Raw genomic sequence first — 21,543 nt, 5'->3', positions numbered from 1 at the left:
AAGATATAAATCCACTGTAATCGTACTGACACAAAGAATAAAGCCATCTTATCATTTATACTGCATGAGGAACAGCGCAAAAAAATAAATAAAACCAATTCTTGACCTGGTATTGATTTATCTATTCTGCCTTCCAAAAATCTCAGTAAGGCTCATCACACCTTTATCCTGCTCTCTCAGCTGATGGCACCATTATAGGAAGTTTGCCTATAATAAAGCAGATGGAGACTCTGTCTGGCCTATGATCCAGTGGTGTCTGTCTTTTTAAGCATGCATAAAAGCATGGTCCGCCACAGTTTTGTGCACTTCTGAAAAGAAGGAGACTGCTGAACAGAGGTCAATGGATCCCTCGGGGGTTTCATCTGAATCACGTCATTCAGAAATTTAGATGAAAACCCTGATTTAAGTGCTCAGCGTAGAGCGCAGGATAAATGTGATCCCAAATGTTATGTAAAATGTACCCAATAAAAGTCTCAACTCAGTCCACAAAAAATAAGTCCCCACTCAGGTCCGTCATCTGTCAGCGCAAATATAGGGGGCTTCCACGTTATTGGTAGCATAAAGGCTCCCCTCTAAAGAAATCCAGAAAAATCCCTAAAGAAGTCCAGAAAAATCTGCATTCCTAAATGCAAATGCCCCCTCTCTTCTCAGCCCCACAGTGTGCCTGAAACTACATTTAGTGTCCACAAGTTTGCCATTCCTATACCACTGAGAGCCCACTTAATTTACAGGGTGCATGTCTCCAGAAGCACGAATTGGGCACTACAATGTACGAACATTACAATGCAAGCGCATCACAGTGGCAGATTTGAAATTTTCACTCTGCAACATTCACTGCTGCTTGTTTCTGGGAAACACTCATGGAGTCAAAATCGTCACTACACCTGTAGATGAATTTCCAGAGGGGTGTAATTTTCAAAATGGATTTACTTGAGGGGGATTCTACTCTCCTAGCACTTAGGGGCTCTATATATGGAGTCTGCAAACTATTCTAGGAAAATCTGCACTCCAGGAGGCTAATAGCGCTCCGTCCCTCCCGAGCAGTACTGTACAGCCACATATAGGATATTTGTACATTCAGTAGAAATTGTATGACAAATTTTGATTCAATTTTTAAATTTTTCCCTTGTGAAAATATAAAATCTGGGGCTAAAACAAATTTTTGTGGTAAAAATATTATTATTTTTTCAACACTGCCCAATGGTATCAAATTCTGTGACACACCTGTGGTGTAAATATGATCACTGCATCCCTAGATAAATTCATTGAGAGGTGTAGTTTATATATAAAATGGGGTCACTTGTGGGAGGGTTCTGCTGTTCTGGCACATCAGTGGCTCTGCCAATATGACATGGCACCGGCAAACCATAACAGCAAAATCTGCACCATAATATGCTGCTCTTTCCCTGCTGAGCTTTCCATTGTGCCTGAAAAGTAATTCCTGATTACAAGATAGGGTATTGGCGCACTCAGGAGAAATTACACAACAAACTGTGAGGTCCATTTTTCCTATTATCCCTTATAAAAATTAAATACTTGGGGCTAAAACAACATTTTAGTAGTAAAAATGTAATTATTCTTTCTTCACCACCCAATGATATAAAATTCTGTGAGGCACATATGTTGTCAATATGATCACTGCACACCAAGATGAATTAATTGAGGGGTGTAGTTTGTAAAGTAGGGTCATTTATGGGACATCTGCTTTTCTGGCCCCTCAGGGGCACTGCCAATGTGACAAGGCACCCTCAAACCATTCCAGCAAAATCTGCACTCCAATATGTTTTTTTTCCATTCTGATCTTTGCACTGTGCCTCAAAAGTAGTTTTCAACCACATATGGTGTATTGCCGTACTCAGGAGAAATTGCGTAACCAACTGTTCTGTTTGTTTTCTCCTATTACCTCTTTTGAAAATTTAAAAATTGGGACCAAAGAAACATTTTAGTTGAGAAAATGGTAATTTTTCAATTACTCAGTCCAATGTTACACAATTCTGTGAATTGTCTGAGGGTTAAAAATGCTCACTACACTCCTAGATGAATTCCCCAAAAGGTGCTTTTCCAAAATAGGGTCAGTTGTACTGCTGTTTTGGCATGTCAGGGGCTCCTCAAATGTGACATGGCGTCCGTACTCTATTCCACCAAAATGGCGCTCCAAAATTCAAATATAGCGCTGTTTCCTTTCCAGCTCTGGCTGTGTGCCCAAACAGTAGTTTCCCCCCACATATGAGACATCACCGTACGCAGAAGAAATTGCACAACAAATTGTATGGTACATTTTCTCCTTTTACTCTTATGAAAATGAAAAATTTGAGGCTGAAGCAACATTTTTCTGGGAAAAATGTATTTTTTCATTTTCATGGCTCAATGTTAGAAAATTCTGTGAAGAACCTGCGGGTTCACCACACCACTAGATAAATTCCTTGAGGTTGTGTAGTTTCCAAAATGGAGTTACTTGTGGTGGGGTTCTACTGTTTAGGCACATCAGAGGCTCAGCAAATCCAACATGGCATCCGCTATCTATTCCAGCCAATTTTGTAGTCTAAAAGTGAAATGGAGCTCATTCCCTTCTGAGCCCTGTCATGCATCCAAACAGTAGTTTACCACCAAACATGGGATATTGGTGTACTCAGAAGAAATTGCACAACAAATTTTGATGTCCTGTTACTCTTGTGAAAATGGAAAATTTGGGGCTAAAGCAACATTTTTGTGGGAAAATTGTATTTGTTTCATTTCCACATTGCTTTAATGCCTGTGAAGCACCTAAAGGGTTAATAAACTTCTTGAATGTGGTTTTGAGCACTTTGAGAGGTGGGTATTTTCTGTCACATAGGCCCCTCAAAGTCACTTCAAATGTGATGTGGTCCCTAAAAAATTGGTTTTGTAAATTTTGCTGGAAAAATAAAAAATTGCTGACAATTTTTTAATCCTTTTAACGTCCTAACAAAAAAAATGTCCAAAAAATCATGCTGATGTAAAGTATACATGTGCCAAATATGATTTCTTAATTATTTTAGTTGTATCTGTTTTAAGGGCATAAGAATTCAAAGTTCAAAATTTTAGAATTTTTCAAAATTTTCATCAAATTTCCAATTTTTTTCATAAATAAGCGCAAATCATATATCAACCTAAATTCACCAATAATATGAAGTACAAAATATCATGAAAAAATAATCTCAGAATCACTGAAATATGTTGAAGTGTTCCAAAGTTATTAGCACATAAAGTGACACTGGTCAGAATTGAAAAATTTTGCCTAATCAGGAAGGTGAAAAGAGACTTGGGAGTGAAGGGTTAAGGATAGCATCGGCATTTACATTAGTTATGAAAATTATATACCGTATTTTTCCGACTACAAGATTTTGGAGGAAAATGGGGGGTGCGTCTTATAGTCCGAATGTTGCTTGGGGGGGTATATATATCCCTAGAACGCATGACCATAAAAATGGGTATTTTCAAAAAAGAGTTGTTATACCGAAAATGCCTGTAACATAAAAATAAATGAACAACTGGAAATGACAAACAACTATATACCTGAGGAATACCTAGAGTTTCAAAATTCGAACTAAAGTAATCTTGCCGAAAATAGAAAACAATTAACAGGGCGGGCCTGCAAGGCCCCAGGTATGTGTTCTAGGGATATATATACTGTGTGGGGGGAGCGGTTGTGGCGGAGGAGCGGGGCACAGGAGGCAGCAGCGCCTGCTGCAGCCTATACTGTCCCTGCTGCTAAAGAAAATGAATATTCACTGCTCCCCACGCCCATAGGCGTGGGGAGCACTGAATATTCGTGCTCCTTAATAGCGGCACACAGTGTATCAGCAGCGCAGCTCCTGCTGCTGCCGGGCGATCGCGTGTGCCCGCTATTAAAGGGCATGAATATTCACCCCCTCTCCACGCTCATGGGCATGGGAAGGGGGTGAATATTCATGCCATTTAATAGCGGGCACAGGGGATCGCCCGGCAGCAGCAGGAGCCGCGCTGCGGCTATGCTGTGTGCCGGCTATTAAGGAGCATGAAGTCACTGCTCCACGCGCACACAGTCCCGGCATGGGGAGCAGTGACTTCCGGCAGCTGATCTCTCCTTGTGAGCCGCGCATGGCAGTGACGCGATGCGCGGCTCACATGGAGAGATCAGTGCGGGCAGACAGGACACATCGCTGGAGGAGAGAGAAGAGAGGTGAGTAGGAGTGTTTATTTTTTTTATGCGCAGCATGATGGGGATTAGGGGGACCATGCATACTAGGATAAGGATGAGGGGGCCATAAATACCAGGGTAAGGATGAGGGGGCCATACATACCAGGATAAGGATGAGGGGGCCATACATACCAGGATAAGGATGATGGGGCCATACATACCAGGATAAGGATGAGGGGTGCCATGCATACCAGGTTAAGGATGAGGGGTGCCATGCATACCAGGATAGGGATGAGGGGTGCCATGCATACCAGGATAGGGATGAGGGGTGCCATGCATACCAGGATAGGGATGAGGGGTGCCATGCATACTAAGATAAGGATGAGGGGTGCCATGCATACCAGGATGAGGGGTGCCATGCATATCAGGATGGAGGGGTGCCATGCATAGCAGGATGGAGGGGATATTATCAGAATTGGGGGACATTACCCCTATACCAGTGTCAGCAGCAGACCCGCTCCCCCTTAACAGTGCATCGTGACCACATTTTTTGCTTAATTTTTTTTTCTATTTCTTTCCTCTAAAACCTAGGTGCGTCTTATGGTCCGGTGCGTCTTATAGTCCGAAAAATACGGTATTTACGGCAAGTCATAAGTGAGGACCTGTCACCGGGTCAAAACAGGCCAGTTTTTGTTCTTATTTTGTTTTTATTTTTTCCCTGCTGCTCCCCTGAGTATTCAGTCTTTTATTTGTTATTGAATCCACCAGAGAGTTCCAGAGATATGTGCTTTTTATTTAGTGCGATTTTTTTTTTTACAGTCTTTACCAATTGGGGAATGGCTCACAGGATTCTCTGGATGTGTGCCTTTTGGCTGCTCTGCATAATTACCCTGAGAGCCACGCTCCTTTAGTAAAAGCCATATATAAAGTAGCACTAAAGAGACCCATACCTCAGGAACCGTATGGAGAATGAAAAAATAATAACAAATAAATAAAAAAAAGAATCCTCATGAAAGCATTGGGAATAAAGTAAAAGCAAAAACTGGCCACTTTCGAACTGCTGACAGGTCATCTTTAGGCACATTGAAATTGTCATATTGTTTAAAAATATTACTGGAGTATATCAATGTGCAGTATAAATATAGTGAAGATGTAAATATTCAAAGTATGGCTAACTCATGGTGGCAAAGATGTAACATAGATTACTAACACCATATGGTGTCTTGAATTTATACCTACATAATAAATGCTAAATTTTAGGTGGAATTTGGACCCAATCAATCAGTACACAGATGAGGAGGTGTGGGATGCGTTAGAAAAGACTCACATGAAACAACGCGTATGTATTATTCCCACACTGCCACTTTAAGGACACTGTGTCCAGCACAAAGGTTTTCCTACAACAGGCATGACACTTTCCCAACACAGTCTGCTATTGTCTTTTTCAAGATTTAAGGGATCTATAACCATGCCCGTCACATACAGTCATGGGCGAAAGTGTTGGCACCATGGAAATTGTTCCAGAAAATGAAGTATTTCTCCCAGAAAATTATTGCAATTACACATGTTTTGTTATACACATGTTTATTTCCTTTGTGTGTATTGGAATAATACAAAAAAAAACAAAGAAAAAAAGGCAAATTGGCCATAATTTCACACACAACCTCAAAAATAGGCCGGACAAAATTGTTGGCACCCTAAACTTTACATTTGGTTGCATACCCTTTGGAATAAATAACTGCAATCAATTGCTTCCTATAGCCATCAACAAACTTCTTACACCTTTTGACTGGAATCTTGGACCACTCTCCTTTTGCAAACTGCTCCAGGTCTCTCATATTTGATGGTGCCTTCTCCCAACAGCAATTTTAAGCTCTCTCCACCACAGGTGTTCAATGAGATTTAGATCCGGACTCATTGCTGGCCATCTCAGATCTCTCCAGCACTTTGTTTCCATACTTCAAGAAGCACCCAGAGATGTATGTTTGGAGTAATTTTCCTGCTGGAAGACCCATCACCTTGAACGCAAACCCAGCTTTCTGACACTGGGCACTACATTGCGAGCCAAAAATTCTTTGGTTATCTTTAGGTTTCATGATTCCTTGCACACAGTCAAGGCACCCTGTGCCAGAGGCAGCAAGACAACCCCAAAACATCTTTGAACCTCCACCATATTTGACTGTAGGTACTGTGGTAAAGCAGATCATTCTACTATTTACCAAAAAAGGAATGAGGCCTACAAAGAAAAAAACACCGCTCTATCTTGATCTCAACTGTCCACTAGACTATTTCCCAGAAGGATTTTAGCTTACTCACATACATTTTGGCAAACTGCAGTCTAGCTTTTTTATGTCTCTGTGTCAGCAGTGGGGTCTTCCTGGGTCTCCTGCCATAGCATTTCAATTAAATGTCGACGGATAGATCATGCTGACACAGATACATCCTGAACCTGCAGGGTCCGAATTTCTTTGGAACTTGATTGGGGCTGCTTATCTACAATCTGGACTATCTTGCACTGCAACTTTTCATCAATTTTCTCTGTCGCCCATGTCTAGAGAGATTAGCTACAGAGCCAAGGATTGTAAACTTCTTGATTATGTTGCACACCATGGGCAAAGAAACATCAAGATCTCTGGAGATGGACTTGTAACCTAGAGATTGTTGATATTGTTCAACAATTTTGGTTCTCAAGTCCTCAGACAGTTCTCTTTTCCTCTTTTTGTTCTCCATACTTAGTGTGGCACACACAGACACACAATGCAAAGATTAAGTCAACTTCTCCCATTTTTATCTGGTTTCAGGTGTGATTTTCATTTTGTCCTCACCTTTTACTTGTCACAATTGAGTTGAACGAGTATCACATGCTTGAAATAAAGTCTTTTGCCCACAATTTTGGAAAGGTGCCAACAATTTTGTCCAGCCCATATTTGGAGTTTTGTGTGAAATTATGTCCAATTTGCCTTTTTTCTCTGTTGTTTTGTGTTGTTCCAATACACACAAAAGAAATAAACATGTGTATAACAAAACATGTATAATTGCAATAATTTTCAGGGAGAAATACTTCATTTTCTGGAACAGTTTCAAGGGTGTCAACACTTTTGGCCATGAATGTATAGAATCCAGCTAAAGAATGTGATGTCATTTAGTAAGAATGGTCAATAATGTTCACAATATTATGTTTGCTGGATGACTCAAGTAATATCCATGTGTATCATTTTCATTTTTACATTTTGTGCCGTTGTTTAATTACGTAACAAAATTCTAGAGCCCTTAAGCTGGAGCTGCAAGACGACTTTGTCCTCCACATATGTTGATTAGCTAGTCATTGGGCTATGGTGCTGTTAAACCACAGAATAATTTAAAGGGGTTGTACACAACTATTTAAAATATGCCAAATTGTTTTTATGATGAAAATCAACTTCTTTATAATTACCTCCACTGGCCGCTCACAGCAGCACGTGACCCCCCGCTGACGTCCCGTCTATTGAGGCGTGACTCAGCGCTGGGGTCCCCGCGGTGGCTGCTGGGTTGTGGGCGGGGTTACCCCCCGCGTCACACCCAGCTTCCACCGCGCGCTTTCCCAATGAATGAGGAGAGGGAGAGCGCGCAGTGGATGCTGGGTATGATGCGCGTGGATAACCGCGCCCACAACCCAGCATCCACTGGTGGAATGCGGACGAGAGACCCCCGGCTGCAGCCTGGACTTGTCGTGACGTCAGCGGATGTCAGAGCCGGCTGCAGTCGGGGGTCACGTGATGCCTGTGAGCAGCCAGTGATAGCGCCACTCACAGGCAGAAAAGGCAGAAGGAGGTAATTATAAAGAAGATGCTTTTCATCATAAAAACGCTTTGGCATATCTTAAATAGTAGTGCACAACCCCTTTAAGTGAATAATTGTGTTGTAGCCAGCAAGTTGCAGCGCCCGTAACACACAAGTCGCAATAAACTAATTATTTCACTTTTTTGCAATTTGTGTCTCACAGTCATGACAATTTCCAGGTCTCAAACAGTTCCCATACACTTATGCTGAAATGGAGAAGTCACATACCATAATTTTTCCCATGTGATTTGTGTTATAGCCAAAGTTAACGTTTGGCCGAAGTCATATTTCATGTCATGCATATCACACTGCTTATATATTATGATATATATACATAACATATACATAACAATGTACTTTCCTAATTATACAGGTAAAATGACCAAAAAAGACAAAGTAATAACATTAATGGAAAATAAAAGTTTAGTAGATATAATCTAGCCTAGGCGCAACAAACCTTTATTTGACCCTGTATGTATATCTACTGTATCTGTCAAATGACAAAAAAGACAAATATATTATAGAATCAAGTAAATAATTATTTTTAATCATTTAGGTACAACAACTGAATGGAAAACTACACGCACATGTGACAGAAAATGGTGGCAATTTCTCAGTAGGTGAACGTCAACTGCTGTGCATGGCGCGGGCTTTACTGAGGAACAGTCAGGTACGTGGACTGGACATAGGAATAGGAACTAGGGACATGCTACTTATCATTTTTGCCATTCATGCCACACCTTGGAATTGATTAGAATTGGCACTGTTGTGTCATCATTTTTGCTTTCAATGTTTTAGGATTTACTGGATCACCTGAACTATACAATTAAAAGAGTTAGATGAATGAATATGAAATGAATATTCAAGTGGTGTCCAAAGCTAGAAGGGGACTCAGCCCCTGAACCAAAGCGGTTAATGCTAAAAGGAGTTTTCCTATTTAGAAAACTACCTAGCATCTTAACACATATGGAATTGCAACTACTGCTTTTTTTTTAATGGCACAGCAAAAATAAAAAAGCAATAATCAGCTTACCGACCCCTTAATGCTTCTCCCCTAGCACAGTCTGAGACACCGCCGGTCTCAGTGCTTCCAATATTACTGAGAACGTTCATAAGCCTGCTGCAGCTTATGACTGGCCGTAGTGCTGATTTTGACCACTGTTGCAGCCAGTGATTGGTTGCAGTGGTCACCTGTTCATACAACAGAAACAGAATGTTCAGAGCCAGTCAGACAACGCTGAATCAAGTGTACTACTATGGTGGTCGGAAAGGGAACCATAGCCATAATTATCCAAGGGTGAGATGCAAATCTATAACTTAATATCTAATGGATTTTGGTAATTATAGTAGTATGCGAATCTAAAGTATTGAATATCAAAAATACATGCCATGAATGTCTGATAGATGTGGACCTCACGTTCCATTGATCCTAATGCTAAAAGTGACCAATGAAGGCCAAATTCAGTTAGCAATGACGGGGAAAATGGGAGACAATTAAATTTGGGGCTCCTAAGGTGGGACGCCACTTAAACTAGACATTGGTGGCATAATCTATGACAATGCCACACACGTCTGAGATTGAAATGCCACTTTGACATGTTTTTAACTGTATGACATAACTTTTTCTAACACAATTTTTAATTAAACTTAGATATTACTGTTGGATGAAGCAACTGCAGCGATTGATAATGAAACTGATGCACTGGTTCAGGACACCATTAATGATGCATTTAGTGACTGCACTGTGCTCATTATAGCGCATCGTCTCAATACTGTGTTCCATTGTGACAGAATCATGGTGATGGACCATGGAAAAGTAAGTCACTTTGTATGTCAGATTAGTTATTTTGTATAGTAATCGAAAACCTGGCATTTCTTATACACATGATATGAGTACAATCCAAAATATACCGTAACCATTTGGTTATAAAATGGAACTTCATCAGTCAAATTCAGTAGTCTTATATGTTTTCTCATGGATTTCAAGGGCTGAACCCAGACCGCTGTAATGTGGCTTCATTTTACAGTCTATTGCACTATACAGGGGCTCCATCTGTGCTACTGAACCATAGTTAAATTTACCATATGGGGATGTATGTTCAGTTCAGTAGAGCCACTGATGTCCAGGTTTTGTGTCCATAATGCAGACTAAGATGTGACAGCATTTGTTATTGGAAACCAACCTTACTCTCATAACTATGGGTGCAGCATGACATGTACAACGCAGGTATATAGTTTGGCCAAGCACCTAAACCTTAATTTCACAAATGTAATATATTTGCAGATTTTGTTAAGAAAATGGATTTTAGTTTTTGTGTTTTAGATTTTTGGCATTCTGGTTCTGCATAGGTGATAAATGATACATCCAACCTTTGGAGCCCCTCTAATCACTAGAAAAGAAGACCTCCATCTCTCATCATAAGCAAGAAGGACTTTGAATGGAGAAATGGTCTAAAATGCTCCCTGCTGTTCAATTAAAGATCAATGGGAGTGCAAGTACCGTTATCAGCTGCCTCATGACTCCTGGCGAATGCGGCAGTGGCTCCCTTGTTTAGCTGTGATCAGAACGCCATCAATCTAACACCTATACATTAAATAGATGATACTTACTTAGGCTGCAGTACCTCTGTTACATCGGTATAACATGAAGCAAAATATCTAACAATCCCTGCCGCACACCCAATGATCACGGGTTTTAATAATGGCCAAGGGGATCATTTGGGCACTGCCAGGCTTCAGGCCTCAGGTGTGACACCAGTCCAGGTATCCACTACAACAAAAGGGGAGGGAAGTGAAAAGCCCCCAAACAGAAAGACCAAGACAACATGGTTATAAATATACAAACATATTTTATTGTTTAAAAAGAACATACAAAATGAGGTGAATGGATAGCATATAAGGGGATACACAAGTGGACACCCCTGGAGCACACGGCCAAAATATTGTATATACGGTACAATATTGTGTAAAATAGTATACAGAGGAAATCAGGTATTAATTATAATAAGGACCAAATTCTGTCTAGAGTCCTCATATATACCAGCATCAAAAAATACAACTAGCGGTCACTAAATCTATGTATATACATTCCAGTGTCTACCCATATCGGGAATAAGTAAATTACCTGAATAGTGTGGGGACCTCTGTGTAAGAACACTCGCCGGTGCTCCAACCCCGACGCACGTTTCGGTGAAGCCTTTTTCAAGGGGTGTACACATGTAATGTTGAGTTCATTAGATGACCTAGTTTACTATACAGTCTCAGATGGGCAGTACTTAATATGGACAATTTTGGTCAAATTCTTATACGGTATTTACTGCTTCTCTCTGTATGTTTCCTTCCATGTATCCACTACAGTAACGCCCCTGCTCTTTTATATACACACACATTATGTGTAACCTTAATTTTTTTATGTATTGTATAATCAATTCTTATTTTTCTATTTTTTTCCTTTTGAAGATCATGGAGTTCGACAAGCCATCAGTCCTGTTGTCAGATGAAAATTCTATGTTCCGTGCCATGGCATTTGCAGCAGAAAGAAGCTCTTTTTCATTAGAAATAGAGAGATCACATCTTAATGAATGATATTTTTATGTGGTATAATATAACAAAAGAAATTAGGGCAATGCACAGACATTTAACTGCCAAGAAAGTTAAAGGGTGTAAATATAAATTAAAAAAAAAAATCAAGATGGGAATTAATGAATAATTCTGTGATTTAATATAATAAGTATAATTTATGACCTGTAATATGTGTTCTTGTAGACATCACAGATATAATAATTAGATTTCGGATACAATAGTGATATACGCGTCTTGGTTTTGCTGAAGGCGGTGGCAATTTTGCTTGAACCTTGCACACACTCAGGTGTGATGGTGAGACTGTGTAATGTACTGGCTTCCAGTTTATTTTAAAAATGGATAAGTCATACACTACAGATACAGATAAGTATCTCACAAAAAACACACAAATATGGATCTTTAATCTAATATACCATATGATATTTATATACTGCTCAAAAAAATAAAGGGAACACTCAAATAACACATCCTAGATCTGAATGAATGAAATATCCTCATTGAATACTTTGTTCTGTACAAAGTTGAATGTGCTGACAACAAAATCACACAAAAATCATCAATGGAAATCAAATTTATTAACCAATGGAGGCCTGGATTTGGAGTCACCCCCAAAATTAAAGTGGAAAAACACACTACAGGCTGATCCAACTTTGATCTAATGTCCTTAAAACAAGTCAAAATGAGGCTTAGTATTGTGTGTGGCCTCCACGTGCTTGTATGACCTCCCTACAATGCCTGGGCATGCTCCTGATGAGGTTGCGGATGGTCTCCTGTGGGATCTCCTCCCAGACCTGGACTAAAGCATCCACCAACTCCTGGACAGGCTGTGGTGCAACGTGACATTGGTGGATAGAGCGAAACATGATGTCCCAGATGTGCTCAATCGGATTCAGGTCTGGGGAACTGGTGGGCCAGTCCATAGCTTCAATGCCTTCATCTTGCAGGAACAGCTGACACACTCCAGCCACATGAGGTCTGGCATTGTCCTGCATTAGGAGGAACCCAGGGCCAACCGCACCAGCATATGGTCTCACAAGGGGTCTGAGGATCTCATCTCGGTATCTAATGGCAGTCAGGCTACCTCTGGCGAGCACATGGAGGGCTATGCGGCCCTCCAAAGAAATTCCACCCCACACCATTACTGACCCACTGCCAAACGGGTCATGCTGAAGGATGTTGCAGGCAGCAGATCGCTCTCCATGGCGTCTCCAGACTCTGTCACGTCTGTCACATGTGCTCAGTGTGAACCTGCTTTCATCTGTGAAGACCACAGGGCGCCAGTGGCGACTTTGCCAATCCTGGTGTTCTGTGGCAAATGCCAAGCGTCCTGCACGATGTTGGGCTGTAAGCACAACCCCCATCTGTGGACGTCGGGCCCTCATACCTCCCTCATGGAGTCGGTTTCTAACCATTTGTGCAGACACATGCACATTTGTGGCCTGCTGGAGGTCATTTTGCAGGGCTCTGGCAGTGCTCCTCCTGTTCCTCCTTGCACAAAGGCGGAGGTAGCGGTCCTGCTGCTGGGTTGTTGCCCTCCTACGGCCCCCTCCACGTCTCCTGGTGTACTGGCCTGTCTCCTGGTAGCGCCTCCAGCCTCTGGACACTACGCTGACAGACACAGCAAACCTTCTTGCCACAGCTCGCATTGATGTGCCATCCTGGATGAGCTGCACTACCTGAGCAACTTCTGTGGGTTGTAGAGTCCGTCTCATGCTACCACGAGTGTGAAAGCACAACCAACATTCAAAAGTGACCAAAACATCAGCCAGAAATCATTGGTACTGAGATGTGATCTGTGGTCCCCACCTGCAGAACAACTCCTTTATTGAGTGTGTCTTGATAATTGCCAATAATGTCTATTCCATTTGCACAACAGCATATGAAATTGATTGTCAATCAGTGTTGCTTCCAAAGTGGACAGTTTGATTTCACAGAAGTTTGATTTACTTGGCGTTATATTCTGCTGTTTAAGTGTTCCCTTTGAGCAGTGTATATGTGTTTGTGTATATACAGGTGAATCTCACTAAATTAGAATATCATCAAAAAGTTAATTTATTTCACGTCTTCAATACAAAAAGTGAAAGTCCTATATTATATAGAGTCATTACAAACAGAGTGATCTATTTCAAGTGTTTATTTAAGTGATTATGGCTTACAGCCAATGAAAACAAAAGTCATTATCTCAGTAAATTATCAATTTTCATTTGGAAATCAAGGTCCCAGAGTCTGGAGGAAGAGTGGAGAGGCACACAATCCAAGCTGCTTGAGGTCTAGTGTGAAGTTTCCACAATCAGTGATGGTTTGGGGAGCCATGTCATCTGCTGGTGTAGGTCCTCTGTGTTTTATCAAGACCAAAGTCAGCGCAGAGGTCTACCAGGACATTTTAGAGCACTTCATGCTTCCCTCTGCCGACAAGCTTTTTGGAGATAGAAATTTCATTCTCCAGCAGGACTTGGCACCTGTCCACACTCCCAAAACTACCAATACCTGGTTTAAAAATAACAGTATCACTGTGCTTGATTGGGCAGCAAACTCGCCTGACCTTAACCCCATAGAGAATCTATGGGGTATTGTCAAGAGGAAGATGAGAGACACCAGACCCAACAAAGCAGATGAGCTGAAGGCTGCTATCAAAGCAACCTGGGGTTCCATAACACCTCAGCAGTGCCACAGGCTGATCGCCTCCATGCCACGCCGCATTGATGCAGTAATTGATGCAAAAGGAGCCCCGACCAAATATTGCGTGCATTTACTGAACATACATTTCAGTAGGCCAACATTTTGGATTTTAAAAACATTTTTCAAGCTGTTGTTATAAAGTATTCTAATTTACTGAGATAATGACTTTTGTGTTTTCATTGGCTGTAAGCCATAATCATCAACATTAACAGAAATAAACACTTGAAATAGATCACTCTGTTTGTAATGACTCTATATAATATATGAGTTTCACTTTTTGTATTGAAGAACTGAAATAAATTAACTTTTTGATGATATTCTAATTTAGTGATATGTGTGTGTATACATATATATATATATATTTATTTATCTACATATAGATATATATAGATATATATATATATATAATGTGTTTGTAACAGATGAGATTTTGCCTGATCCCTCTAATTACTGCCTCACCGCCATTGGTTGCTCCTAGTTACATGACAGATACCATGGGGTGTGGCTCATTTTAAATTCTAGTTTTGAACTCAGGTGCTTACAGATAGTTAGTGCTCAGGGAAAAAACATTTATCACACACCATACCTATGACTATAACATTACTATGCCAGGACCCGTCCACGGAAACAATAACAATTAGCAATAAAAAAACAGGCATCAGGTTCCCTTTACCCTGCACCGGCTGTGGACTATCTGTCCTTATTAGGCTAGGTGCACTCTACATTCATGGTTAGGAGCTTTACACCGGACAGTGACCACAGTTTGGACGAATGCTGAGTGCTGACGCATCCGCCCATTGTAAAAAGGAATTGTAACAAAAAAAAACAACAACTTGAACTGCACTTTATGCATATTTTGGGGTGAGACCTCCTGTGTAGGAATATGCTGTGTTTCCCTATATAGTTAAATAACTTATATGAAGATGCATACCTGTCAGGCAAAGTCCAAAAGAGCACACTTTTGGCCTCCATCTGGTGAATGGGGACCTATAGGAAAGATAAAGTATACATCAGGGAAAGCTTCTGACATATACTTTTCACACTAGGCCTATTGGCCCACTTATATAAAGTACAAAAACCTAAAGTCAGACATATTTAGAGTTGCATTCTAGTTGTATCAACAATGGTATCTTGTCTCAGTAGTTAGCAGGTCTGATGTAATGGTAATGTTACACAATCTGTATACATATGTATATGCCACAACTACCTGCCAATAGAAAATCAGGAAACATGTTGCAAGCTTCTCAGATTCCTACTCGTAAGGACACTAATGCTCTGTTCACATCTGTGTTGGAGGCTCCATGTAATGGAACAGAAATGGAAATAACCATACAGATGTGAACATAGCCTAATAAGTCTGTTTCAGGGAGCAATGCAACTAACTCAACTGTTTTTCCCTGGAACCTGGTCAACTGATCTTCAGAAAATAGAATCAACAAGAGATTATTTATGGCAAACTTTAAAAACTGCTTTGTATGTCTGATGTTCATATGTGGTTGTCTCCCTAAAGAAGAAGCATCTGTTACTTCGAAACGCGTCGAATAGAAGCTGACGTTCAATAAACCTTTCAAAATAGTCGTCTTTATTACACGGTAAGGCGGGAGACATCCACAAATTCACCTTAATCTAAATTAGTAAATTCACCTGTAGTATTAAGTCTGAGAAATACTGTAATACAGTATAGTCCAAACATTGAAATTAAGTGCTTCACTAAATAACTCAAAAGTTTTCTCTAATCTCCTACAATTGGCACCATGCTTCAATTAAACACATGTCTAGAGGCACATCCAGTGTATGTAGTGCACCTATAAACTTGTAGGAAAGTGTGTCCATGAACACACTCCCTTCCATACAGTAGATTACCTCAACTAAGGAAAGAGAAAGCAGGGCCAAAGAGAAAACAAAAATATATGTACAATTCGTCCTAACCACTAATTCTTGTCATCAAAAATAAAAAAATATACATGTATATTTACTCGTCAACACTGAAATTGAAACACCAAGAAGGAAAAGTCTTAGAGTCTTAGAATTATGGAAATCACAGGATTGATAGACATGTTATTAATGATATGCAAATGATGAAAAAAAACTAGTAACATTTTCAAAACATCAATTTACTCACTAACGAATATGAGCACCACGTGCAAAAATACACGCACTTACAAACCTTGCCATGCTATCAATAAGGTTATTAATGGTGGTCTGACGAATGTTCTGCCACACTGAATGCACTTGGGCATAGAAATCATCAAGATCCTCTGCTGACAGCTCCCTTTGCAATTGCTGGCCAATGATGTCCCAGATGTGCTCCATGAGGACAAATCTGGAGATGTTGCAAACCATGTTTGCATGTTATTTAGGGCAAACAGGCGGCTCACAGTAGCACGAGCAACATGCAGTCTGGCATTGTTGTGTTGAAAAATGGCTCCTGGGACACTTTGAGGAAATGGCTGTAGCACCGATTCCATGACCAAATCAGTGTAACGCCGAGTTGTTGTTAGTGTACCTAGAATGAAGACTAAAGGGGTTGATTATGTCTGAATGAATGTGTGAATATATGAATGTATTAATGTATTTTCTTATAGGCATTTGCATTCTGCTACAATTGTGGCATAAAGCCGATTGTACGATTATCAAAATTTATGTCTAATCAGAAAACATGAACTTGCTTAAGAAAAAAATGTAATAAATGAAAAATATGAAAATATGCTGCAGAGTACATAGTAGAAAAGTAAGCCAGAGTTAAGAATGTATTTTATATTTCAATTTTATTGAAGAAAGTGTGATATTTTGGACATACTATAATGTAACTGGAAATCTTGTTTCAATGTATATTATTAGACTTTATGTCCCGACAAACTGTGTAATATCGTTATATGTAATTGTGTACAAGAAAAACCTTTATAACTACTCCTCTACAAATACAATGGGAAGACGACGGATGTTTTCTTTACAACATAATTAAATTGACATTTACAGGCCAAGAAGCCAATGATAATCCATTCTGCAGAAAACTGGATATTAATGCCGCCAAAAGATAACACTAAATTATTTATTTTTGCTAGACAACCGTGCATTAGTAATGTGACATCAGATAAGGAAACATTACTGCAGGCACTGAATATTACAGATGAAAAATTGTGTCTTTTATTTTATGGTTTTAATTTTGTATTTAAGGTTGGATAATATTTATTAAATGTAATATATTTAATGAATTCTCTGTGATCCTGTGCTGTAATATCTGCATTGTCTTTTGCTTCCTCCCCTGCCCAGGAGATGTGGTATGTTCTGTACACGGTCAGACACAGACAATTATTAAAATTAACGTTTGTTCAGGGGAAAACCCTTTAAGGTAGGAGGTCGGGCAGGGGTTGGGTCCGGGATCTCAATGCTAATGTATGTGAATTGAAATGGTATCGCTGAAATAACCACCTTGTCCTACAAAAAACAAGCCCCCACTAAGCGCTGTCAGTGGAAAAATAAAAAAGCTATAGCTGTCAGACTATGGAGAAGTAAAAACAAATTATTTTTTCTATAAATATGTTTTTAGTCTGTAACAGCAGCAAAACATAACAAAACTATATAAATGTGGTATCACTGTAATCAGAGACCACTTAATTTACGGGGTGCATGTCTTCAGAAGCTCAATCTGGGCACGATGTGCGGGCACTACAATGGCATATTTGCAATTTTCACTTTGCAATGTCCAGTGCCGTGTGGCCAAAGAGTACTGTACAACCACGTATGGGGTATTAGCAGCACTTTCAGGAGAAATTGTGTAACAAACTAGGCGGACAGTTTTACCCATTTTGCATAGATAAAATGTAAAGTGGTATAGAGTTATAAATGTAATTTTTTTTTCTTCACCCCTCAATGGTATTAAATTCTGTGAAACACCTGTAGCATGAATATGCTCACACAGCACAATGTTATATAATTCTGTGAATCACCTGTTAAGTTTAAAATAATTACTACACCCCTATATTAATTTCTTAAAGGGTGTAGTTTCCTAAAAGGGATCACTTGTGGGGGTTTCTGCTGTTTTGGCTCCTCAGGGGCTCTCTTAATGTGACATGCTATCCACAATCTGTTCTAGCAAAAAATTGTGCTCCAAAAGTCAAATGGTGTTCCTTCCCTTCCTTCTGAGCCATGCTGTGTGCCCAAACTCTAGTTTCGAACCATATATGCGGGATCCATTTTTCTCATTTAACCCTTTGAAAATTAGAAATTTGGAGCTAAATCAACATTTTCATTGAAAAAATGCTATATTTAATTTTCACGGCCCAATATTATAAATTTCTGTGAAGCACTAGTGGGTTCAAGATGCTCATCCCTCCTCTATAAAAATTCCTCAAGGAGTCTAGTTTCCAAAATGGGGTCACTTGTGGGGAATTTCTGCTGTTTTGGCACCTTGGAGGCTCTACAAACGTGACATGGCGTCCACTGTCTATTCTTGCAAAATTTGAGATAGAATAGTCACATGGTGCTCCTTCCCTTCCGAGTCGGCCATGTGGCCACATCTGTGGTATCCCAGTACTCAGGAGGAATTGTACAACAAATTGTAGGGTGCATTTTCTCCTTTTACCTTGTGAAAATGAAAAATTTGAGGCTAAAGCAACATTTTAGTAAAAAAAAATAGATTTTTCATGTTTTTTGTTCTAGCTTGCATTAAATCTTGTGAAGCATCTAAAGGGTTAACAAACTTTTTGAATGCGGTTATAAATACTTTGAGGGGTGCAGATTTGAAAATTGGGCCTTGTTTGTGGGTTTTCTGATATATAAGCCCATCAAAGTCACTTTAAAAGTGAAGTGCTCCCTAAAAATAAAAAATTGCTGCTAGACCTTTAACCCTTAGTATGCATACAAAGAACTACACAACATTGTAATATGGAAATAAAATGAACTGTTTATTGATAATCAAGAAATAAAAATCAGGAAAGGGAAAAAAAACACCAGGTGGAAAAACAAAGCGGGGACAGATGGTATATGCCACACAACTGGTTGCGGTAAAGTAAGTGTCATAAAAAGTGAGACAAATAACCCAATAACTCCTCAAAAACAGAATTTAGTAAATAACAATAAGCCAAAAACTGAACAATACAGTACATAGAAATAGCCCTTAAAACATGACACCGCTTGATTGTGTTGGAAGTGTGAGGTAATCAAAATATGCAAAAATCAAAAAACAGGTGGGGGCAGATTATAAATGTCAGGTATACAATGCACTGATAAAGTGACAGTGAATGATAAAAGAGAAAATGTTGTACCGAGAGTACAGGTGTACTAAAGTGTCAGTACAAATAGCACAAATGGAAATGGTAAAAAGTAGATGGCTAAAGTATCAAAAAGCTGCTACAGTGGCAGTGCATGGTAGAAGCAAATAGCTTCTGTTCATCTGCTGCTATTATGCATTGTCACTTTAGCAGTTTTCTGACACATTAGTCATTTCACCCTTCTGGTTGCTATCTGTGGCTTTATGACATCTATTTGCTGCTATCATGCACTGCTACTTTAGCAGTTTTTTTACACTTTAGTCATTTCATTCTTTTGGCTGCTAACTTCGGCATTATGACATCTATTTGCTTCTACCATGCACTGCCACTTTAGCAGCTTTTTGATACTTTAGCCATCTACTTTTTACCAATTCCATTCTCATTTCAAGAATTGAGTTTTGTAAAATTTTCGATATTTTCATACATAAACACAAATCATATCAACCTATATTTACCACTATCATAAAGTAAAATGTGTCATGAAAAAAACAATCTTATAATCACTCTGATATGTGGAGGCATTCCAGAGTTATTGCCACATAAAGTTACACAGGCAGGATTTGAAACATTTGGCTTGGCCAGGTAGGTAAAAACAGGCTTAGGTGTGAAGGATGTGAGAAGGTCACCGGTAAAATACTGGAGGGGAGATATGTGTCACTCAGGATGTTAGCCTCAGGGATATGAACCTGGAAAAAATGCTCCAGTATACTAAGTGCTGAGAGGGGTTAATCAGCCATAATAAGGGCTGAGTTTTTGTGAACAGCTGAAGAGTGGATGGGAAGCTATTCACCACATCTCCACCCCAGGGTGTGGTCCAGAAGGTAAATGTGGAGCCTTTGGACTCATTCAGTGTTCGGTATCTCTAGAGATGAGAGCTCCAGAGCTGTGCTCATGTTAAAGAGAGCTGAACCTTGTGTTTTTTCCTGTTATTCCAGAAGAGCCATGCTTGTTTATTTAATTTTCAACCGGTTTATGCAGCATGTTTTTTTTAAGCCCTTAACGACTGCTGTAATGCATTTTCACAGCGGCAGTTAAGGGTACTTATTCCTCAGCGCCGTGATATACATGTCAGAGGAGAGAGAAATGATGCTCCCCGAGCCCACCCGGTACCTGAACAGTCCCCAGATCTCCCCTGATCGTCCCCCGGCATCTTCCTGTTAAAAAAAATGGTGGATGAGCCGAGATCTGCCGGCCGGTGCCCAGCAACAATAGAGACTATTCTCTATTGGTTCCTTTTGATCACTGTGATAAACCCTGTCACAGTGATGAAAAGAAAAAAACTAATAAATCAAAAACCCCTTTGTCTTCCCCCCTTAGTTAGATAAAAATTATAAAATAAAATAAATATTTCTTTCCCCGTTCTTTGCAGTTAGAGTTTGGGTTGTGTTAGGGTTAGGATTAGAGGGTTGTGTTAGGGTTGATGAGGGCTAGAATTGTGTTAGGGTTAGGATAGTGTTAGGGTTAAGTTTACGGTTAGGATTGGTTGTGTTAGGGTTAGAATTAGGGTTGTGGTTAGGGTTGTGTTAGGGTTAGGATTAGGGTTGTGTTAGGGTTATGATTATTGTTAGGGTAGTGTTAGGGTTAGGGTTGGGGTTGTGTTAGGGTTAGGGTTGTGTTAGGGTTGCACACAAGACTAATGACAACATATTCAATATGATGACCTAATGTTATCAAATTCTGTGTCGTATCCTTGGGTTCAAAATGTTCACTATACCCCTTGATAAAATCATTGAGGGTCTAGTTTCCAAAATGGGGTCACTTGTGGGGGGTTTACTAATGACAACATATTCAATACGATGACCTAATGTTATCAAATTCTATGTTCTATCTTTGGGTTCAAAATGTTCACTATACCCCTTGATAAAATCCTTGAGGGGTCTAGTTTCCAAAATCACATGTGGGGGGTTTCCACTGTTTAGGCGCATCAGGGGCTCTCCAAATGCGACATGGCGCCCGTTCTCGATTCCAGCCAATTGTGCGTTCAAAGTCACACAGTGCTCCTTCCCTTCTGAACACTGCCGTGCACCCAAACAGTGCATTTTCCCCACATAT

General features: G+C 39.9%; 1 protein-coding gene across 5 annotated transcripts in view; it reads left to right on the top strand.

The window, feature by feature from the left end:
* Positions 1-13,621, top strand: part of LOC141212093 (ATP-binding cassette sub-family C member 5-like) — a 167,697-nt gene extending 154,076 nt beyond the window's left edge. For 4 of the 5 annotated variants that reach the window (XM_073664876.1, XM_073664877.1, XM_073664878.1 and 1 more), the window contains 4 exons: positions 5,399-5,477; positions 8,514-8,627; positions 9,609-9,773; positions 11,417-13,621. In XM_073664876.1, the coding sequence (XP_073520977.1) occupies positions 5,399-5,477; positions 8,514-8,627; positions 9,609-9,773; positions 11,417-11,542 (484 nt within the window). In that variant the 3' untranslated portion in view covers positions 11,543-13,621. Of the gene's footprint in view, positions 1-5,398; positions 5,478-8,513; positions 8,628-9,608; positions 9,774-11,416 lie in introns of those variants that run through there. The other variant, XR_012281936.1, reaches the window with a different exon arrangement.
* The last annotated feature ends 7,922 nt before the right edge of the window (positions 13,622-21,543 follow it).

This window comes from Phyllobates terribilis, unplaced genomic scaffold (genome assembly GCF_046119375.1).
Source record: "Phyllobates terribilis strain yellow unplaced genomic scaffold, ASM4611937v1 Scaffold_2__4_contigs__length_985480577, whole genome shotgun sequence".
Lineage (NCBI taxonomy): Eukaryota > Metazoa > Chordata > Amphibia > Anura > Dendrobatidae > Phyllobates > Phyllobates terribilis.
Note: the sequence above shows the minus strand (reverse complement) of the source record. Positions and strands in the feature narration are given on the sequence as shown.